Here is a 7,697-nt window from a genome sequence, read left to right as displayed (position 1 = left end):
AAACTAATTCAATGCCTGTGAGCAGGGCAAAATAACCTTTGTTTTTTGGGAGCAACCACTGAAACCGTCCTCACAATTTAGAGTGCCAGATTTAGTCATTTCCTTTTATGCCATCTGTCAACATTGTAGAAGCTTTTTGCTTCAAGATATATGCCTGATTGATGAGAATGTACATCAGGTTGGTGCCATTGCATGCAGCTTTTTCATTATCCAGCAAGCTCCCAAGGCACTGGCCTAATGAGGAGTGTAACCAGCGGCGTAGGAAGCGGGGGGGACGGGGGGGACATGTCCCCCCCAATATTGAAGCCAGGTGGATATGTCCCCCCCAAAAAATTGTACCGCAAAATATTGGATTTTGACATTTTTTTAACTAGCGTGCTTTTATTTTGAAGGCGCAGCATCGCGTTACGTCACGGTACTCCCCCTCCCCTCTCTGAACTGCTGAGTGAGCACTTAGAAGGGAGGGAAACAGCGACACAGAAGTCAGAAACTTGCGAATGAGGTAAAATGGTCTGTCGGGAATGCTGCTATGAATATTGCTTATTTATAACGTCTTGTTGTCAGTTCACTTTCATATATAGGAACTGAATCTTTTTGGTTTAATCATCTTAGTCTTGAGATGATCACTCATCCAATATTTAACTGCTAACTTTCTCTAGACGTTTGCTACGCTAGCCAAAATGTCTTTTTTTTTATATATATATCTCATTTCAGTACAATGCCACCACCAACTAAAAGGCTGAAACAGCAGCAGGACTTACTCAGCTTTTTTAAAAAGAGTAACGTCAGTGTGAGTAACAGTCACACAACACAAGGGCAACACCTGTGTTGCCCTTGTGTTGAAATTAGCCCGGTCTGGGCGTGCGTTTTACGAGGATTTTTTATTTTTTGCGTGGTTTTGCTTCGCCGAAATGGACAGATATTATACCTGCCGCGCTCCTGATCGTTAGTTAAAACCACAGGGAGAGTTAATTTTAATTCTTAGCAGCGGCTAACCAACAAATTAACTTCTGCACCTTTATTTCCTCAAATAAACTGCTGGCTCCTCTTTTTAGACTATAAATAGATTAACACAACATTGACAACTCTGTAGTTTTCTCTGTTCTGTACTGCAAACTGGAATTAAAGGCGCCATTTCTACCAAAGGTCTGGACAGACTGGCGACCTGTCTAGGGTGTACCCCACACCAGAACCTCCCGACCCCACTAAGGGACAAGGGTGTACAGAAAATGGAAGGATAGATGGATTTCTACCAAAGGTTTAGAATGCGTTTTTGAACCAGATGCTTCAAAGCGCCCTGTCCATAATTCTTCAACACACTGTCAGCTCCCTGTCAGAAAGACTTTAGTTCAGAGTCCATAAGATAATACTCTGAAAGGATTTTAATGGATTTATTTTATTTGCCTCTGCGATTAACTCTGCGCGTAAAGTCTGTAATGTGACAAATAAAATGTTTTGTTTGATTTAAAATTGGCCATGTTAGGCTCAAGAGCTGTACCTCATTTCTGAAACCATCTCATATGTTTAGGAGCAACAATGCAGGGACAGCACAAAGGAGACAGGAAAAGGAGAGGATAGTGCAACCGGGCTAGAGGCAGGAAGTCAGAGTGAGGGAGAGACAGGAGTGGAGCAACAGGTAAGATAGAGTAACTCATACGAGTAGATACTTCATGAGAGTCCACAAAAAAAGTTGAAAATTTTAATCTTTTGCTTGTAGTAAGTGTAGTTCAGGGGCATTGAGTGACATTGTAACTTTTCCTTCTAGGGAGTTCAGACTAGGGACACACAGCTGAGAGACTCTGAAGTCAGTGGACAGAGAACAGAGCCAAATCAGCCACATCCAAAATTCATAGACCCTCAAGCTCTAGCCAACAGAACTTTACATTTCCAAGGAAAGTGGTACAAGGAATTTCCCTGGCTACATTATGATGCAGTGAAAAATGGCATTTTGTGTTTTTATTGCATGGCAATTTACCAGGACAAACTCACACCATTTGGTGCAAAATCCGAACCCGCCTTTATCACTTCTGGATTTAAAAATTGGAAAAAAGCATGCGAAAAATTTAAAGCACATGAAAATAGTCACACACATCGTCATGCTGTTTCTGTGACTGCACAAGAAAGTCATCCTATAAATGCCCAATTATCCAGTGCTTTGGCAACTCAGCAAGGTGACAATAGGCACTGTCTGGAGAAAATTGTGAGCTCCATAAAATATTTGGTACGGCAGGGACAAGCTTTGAGAGGGCATGACGATGATGACAGCAATTTGTATCAATTGTTAAAAAATCTGGCAGAAGATGATGCCCTTTTGGCTAAGTGGTTGCTGAGGTCTCAGAAAGAATACCTAAGTCCACAGATACAGAATGAAATCTTGTGTTCTATGAGCAATAGTATTGTCAGTGAAATAGCAGATACAATCAGAAACCTACCAATTTTTGAGTTTGCAATTATTATGGATGGAACACAGGACATTTCTGGGAAAGAACAAGAAAGCATTTGTCTGCGATACATTGACAGTGACATGAAGCCCCATGAAGAGTTTATTGGCTTGTACTCAGTTTCTGAAACAACAGAAAAAAGCCTTGCTGCTGTTGTTAAAGATGTGCTGCTCAGATTAAACTTACCAATGCATGGTTTACGAGGTCAAACTTATGATGGAGCAGCCAATATGTCTGGGAAGCATGCAGGTGCACAGGCACTGATAAAGCAAGAGCAGCCACTAGCATTTTTTGTTCATTGTGGAGCACACTGCACTAATTTAATTGCACAGAAAGCTTGCTTAGCCTCAGTTCTGATCAGAGACGCATTGGATTGGGTGAACCAGCTTGGAGTTCTTTTCTCTCAGTCAGGGAAGTTTAAGGCAATCCATGCAGCAACAGCACATACAGAGAATCCATCGTGCACTGCAATAAAACCCCTCTGCCCCACAAGATGGGCAGTACGGAGCAAAGCAATCAGAGATGTTTTGTCACAGTATGGGTCAGTGCTGGCTAGCTTGCAGGAGATGGCTTCTGGTGCCTCAAACACAGCATCCACTGCTAATGGACTGCTGGGGCAGTTTAGGAAAGGTAAAACAGTTTTGGGTCTCATCCTTGCCTCACCTGTGATTGATGAGCTTGAATGCCTGAGCATCTCTTTCCAGAAGAGAACTCAAACCATTGCTGGAATGAGGACTGCTGTGAAAGTTGTTCAGACTTCACTTAAGGCTAAAAGAAATCAAGAAAGTTTCAACACTCTGTTTGAAAAGGCGATGGCTGAGGTTCAGTCTTTGGGTGTTAAACCCATCACAGTTACACAGAGAAGGCCACCCCCAAAACGCTTCACTGAAGGAGCTAAGACACATCAACCTGAATGTGCCAATGACCACTACAGAGGTGAATTCTTTAAAGTATTGGATGTTGTAGATGCACAGCTCACTGGGCTATTTAACCAGGATGACTTGCTGACTTTGCAAAAGTTGGAAGAGACACTTCTCAGTGGAACGATTGATGCTGCAGTCATTGGGAAATACCCAGAGTTGAATAGAGAGTTACTTTCAGTGCAACTTCCTATGTTTAGACTGAACTACTCATTTAGCAACAGCGCAGAAGCTGCAGGGATCATTGGTGGACTGCCTGGAGAGGTCCGTAGACTTTTTGGGCAAGTGGAAACTCTGGTTAGGTTGCTTTTGGTGGTCTCCGTTTCATCCTCTGAGGCAGAGAGAAGTTTCAGTGCGCTTCGTAGACTCAAAACGTGGCTCCGGTCTACAATGACTCAAAACAGGCTTAATCATGTTGCTGTCTGTCATGTACATAAAGATAAACTTGATTTACTGGACAAGAAGTCAGTTTGCAAGCAATTTGTGGCTGCAAATGAAAGGCGGAAAAAACATTTTGGCTCTTTTGCCTAAGCCAGTGTTTGCCATCCTTTTATGTTTCCGGCACATTTTTGGCGAATTATAAATGCATGGCTGTAAAGTGCAATTGTTCAGAAGCACAGAGGTGTTGATCTCTACCTAGGGTTATGTGGCCTATAATCTCTGTGCTAACTGCTTTTCCAACAGTTAAAGCACACTGTAGTCAGTGAGTTAAAAAGCTTGTCTATTAAATGTGTATTTATTGTTGGTAAATATTTCTTCATTTTTGATTTGGTTTAATTAGTCATACAGTTCGACAAACTGAATAAGCATATTTTGATTGATTTTCTTTTCTTCTTTTACTTAATGTTAAAAGTGTGAATAATTTGTTCACTACATTGTCTGTGAGGGCTCTTTCATCTCAGAATTTTGTTTAATCAAAGATTCATTTTTGACCATTATTGCAAGTTTGACAAAATAAAACATATCAAACTTTGCACTTGTGTGGCCTACTGAATTGTTTTTAATCCAACTGAAATATTTGATTTTCTAGTGTGTATGCGGACACTAAATATGCCAAGGGCTGAAGCCCTTGAAAGACATCTCCCTTTGCTTAATAAAAGACTCCAGTCATTTTGTTTGGTGATATGCTCACATCTTATGAACAAATGCATTATGTAAATTTTAAATGCATTATTTTTGCAAGACACAATTTATAAAGGAATAAAGTAAAAGATTAAATAGCCTTTTTTTTAAGTAGCGTACTTAAGATATATTTCTGTTGAATATTTACGAATCTCAGATTTCCGACATGTGTCCCCCCCAATTGTAAACTTATTCCTACGCCCCTGAGTGTAACAATTAGGGCTGCATGTTGTGTGACTCTTTTAAGAGAAAATCAGATGGGCATTTTTATCAAGCATGTCTTTGTATGAATTCCTCCATCACTTCCAATTGATTAGATCATCAGCAAAGAAAGACCTGACTTTCCTTTTTGATTTTTTGCAGGGATATTCCCATGATTACAATAGTGGCTGTGAAGAAAACTTACAGTAAAACAGAGCACAATGGAGACCTCAGAAATGCTAATGTTTCTCTTGGAAATATAAATATACTGCACACAAGAAAGTTACAGTATGCTTTGAGAGTGGTTTCTAATTTGTGAATTGGCCATGTTCAGTCTTGCGCAGACAGTGAATTATTTGATTTATCTTAATCCATGATGGCTGCTAGAATTTTAAACTGTGAAATCAATGAAAAGTGGTTAACCAGCTAAACAACCACATTGGTTGAGCCTTGGTGTTTTGACTCCATTGCACATTGAAGTAATGAAGCCCTTAGATAACAAGTCTAAAAGTGTGTTTAGAAGATATCAGATTTTAATGATGAAGTATGCTGTTGGTTGAAGTTAAATCAGTTCACCAAAGGCTCACATATCAATAACTGGCTTCATTTTTCTATATACAGTTTCATTTAGTTAGACAGTTTGAGATACTTTATTTATTTACTTACTTTTATTATTTTTGATTTATTTTTTGCTTGATTATAAATAGTTTTGAAGATGGGAGGATTATTTAGCATATTTAAAATCCTGACTTATGGAAAAGAGAAGGATGAAAATTGACGAAGTTACTACTCGAGATGGTTAATTCTTTGCTGCCATCTAGGGGATGTAAAGAAATATTACGTATATTTTATAATGAAAGCTTTTCCGTTGGACATGAAGCATACACAGAATTTCATAACATACTTTCTTTATTATTATTTCAAGTGGATACATTAATAAAAAAAATACGATTTTTAAACAAATATATATATGTGTGGGGGGCGTGGGCGTGGGTGTGGGTGGGTGTGTGCGTGTGGGTGGGAGTGCGCGTGTGGGGGTGCGTGTGTGTGTGTAGAAGTAGCACACATTGAAAATAAACATTGTTAAGTCCATAGAAAACTATTTGAATCTTGAAAAACATTGTATGTGTTTTATCTCTTTGATATGAAATTCTTCACTTTACTTACACAATTGAAAGCCCTGGGATTTTCTTTTTCTCTTTGAATTTAACACCATCTTGAAATCTTGAAAGTATTTGGGCAAATCTAACTGGAGGGAATCTACATCAAATACAAAGACTTCATTACCATTGACACGCAGGAAGCCAAATTAGGCTGTGAAATTATATTAAATTAAAACCCAGTAGATTTGGATGCAGTGTTCACTGCAGAACATTATGAATATAAAATGAATGTGTTGTATTATTGAAAAGGCTCTTCAAGGCAGCAGAATGTGTTTGTGAAGCTGAGAAAACTTATTGGATTTTTATTTTATCCTAAACAACTAGTGACAGAGTGACATTAGTTCAGCATATATCACCTTGCACAACATGGATAAAATAAAAAATAAAAATAACACCTGCTTCCTCACATGTTGGATGGCAAAAGTGAAAATGAAAAACTTGGATTGCAATAAAGTACTATTTATGAGAAATATTAAACATGATTTAGAAATTCACTAAACCACTATTAGACTTAAATATATTGTTTATGCTTATTGTTTTAACCAGGCTATTCTTCTCCTTATTTCCTTATTTCAATCTCTTCAGTAGATTTTTTTAGTTTTCAGCTCTTTCACCTATCAACTGATAAGCATAAGTAGTATACTTATACACCCAAAAACACAGAGCTCTCAATAGGTTTGAATATGTTAAAAACTTGATTTGCAGGTTCTTTTGATTTTTCATAAAGAATGTCCACCTAAAAGTAGGTTGAAGTACGTTAAAGGATAGTACTTATATAGAGTTCCTTTTACATGAATTCTTGCAGCAGTGTGGCATGGCAAGGAGGTAATAAGCCTCTGACACTGAAAACCCAGGTTGCTTTAATAGCAGCCTTTGGTCCATCTGCAATATTGGGTCCAATAGATTCTCTGTGGGATTTGGGTCAGTTGAGTTTGGGTGTCATTCAAGCACTGCTCATTACAGCAGGTATTGGATCTTTTGACAGTGTGGCCAGGTAAGATGTCCTTCTGGAATATGACATCAGCATCTCCATGAAAGGTGATCATTTCAATGGAATCAGGGAGGGCACTGAAAATTTCTGGTAGATGCTTGAACTGATTTTGAACTTGATAAAAAAAAAAAAATGAGTAGATCAAACCAGCCACTGACACAGATCCCTAAATCACCTGGGTGTGGAAATTCTATGCTGAATCCTGGATTCCTGGAGTTTGGAATCGTTGCTTCCAAACTCTTCTTCCAGATTGTGATCTTCATTTCCAAATGAAATGGTTAATTTACTGTTAGGGTTAGCTTAAAAATAGAGCTTCGACTGCTGATTAACTTGCAGCCTTTTTTTGTCAGTATCCCAGGTAAATTGACTAAAGGTCAAGAGTAGCTAAACACAATGAATACCACAACTTTACTTCATTTAGATATGTCTGTGTGTGGCGACTCTGATTCCAGCAGCACTCTCAACCTTTCAGTCAATACACTTTCACACAGCAAAGTGGGACTGCTCAGTGTACAGCCAGCTACTTTAGCAATGACTATTGGGTCCTATTTATCACCAGACTAAGACATGTATGAAATATTTAGCCATTTTTAAAAGTGGGAGTGGGGAACACTGAAACCAGAAAGGATCCAGTAAATTTCTTGGACTGGTGAATATGAGTGTAACATGTGGTAGCAATCACCACTGCTGGGATTTTTTTATGAAACAATCACCAGATGCTATGTTAAACAAGACAACAACAATAACTTCCAACACCTTTGCTCAGCACAGCAAACTAATTGGAAGAAATGGAGACATTGTCTAACCCCTGGCATTTCCATTCACTTTTGAAGGCTACTAACTGTACCTTAAAAAGGTT

General features: G+C 38.7%; 1 protein-coding gene across 3 annotated transcripts; it reads left to right on the top strand.

The window, feature by feature from the left end:
* Positions 1-251: 251 nt before the first annotated feature.
* Positions 252-4,471, top strand: LOC114143754 (zinc finger MYM-type protein 1-like). 3 transcript variants are annotated; one of them, XM_028016060.1, is made up of 5 exons: positions 252-502; positions 715-790; positions 1,529-1,636; positions 1,766-2,047; positions 3,788-4,471. In XM_028016060.1, the coding sequence occupies exons 1-5, from the start codon at positions 498-500 to the stop codon at positions 3,890-3,892; spliced, it is 576 nt and encodes a 191-aa protein (XP_027871861.1). In that variant the 5' UTR covers positions 252-497; the 3' UTR covers positions 3,893-4,471. The 3 variants fall into 3 exon arrangements, with proteins under 3 accessions (XP_027871861.1, XP_027871860.1, XP_027871859.1); XM_028016058.1 differs by having other exon boundaries at positions 254-310; positions 393-502; positions 1,766-4,471; XM_028016059.1 differs by lacking the exon at positions 715-790 and having other exon boundaries at positions 1,766-4,471.
* The last annotated feature ends 3,226 nt before the right edge of the window (positions 4,472-7,697 follow it).

This window comes from Xiphophorus couchianus, chromosome 4 (assembly GCF_001444195.1).
Source record: "Xiphophorus couchianus chromosome 4, X_couchianus-1.0, whole genome shotgun sequence".
Taxonomy (NCBI): Eukaryota; Metazoa; Chordata; class Actinopteri; order Cyprinodontiformes; family Poeciliidae; genus Xiphophorus; species Xiphophorus couchianus.
This window is presented reverse-complemented; position numbering and strand designations above follow the sequence as displayed.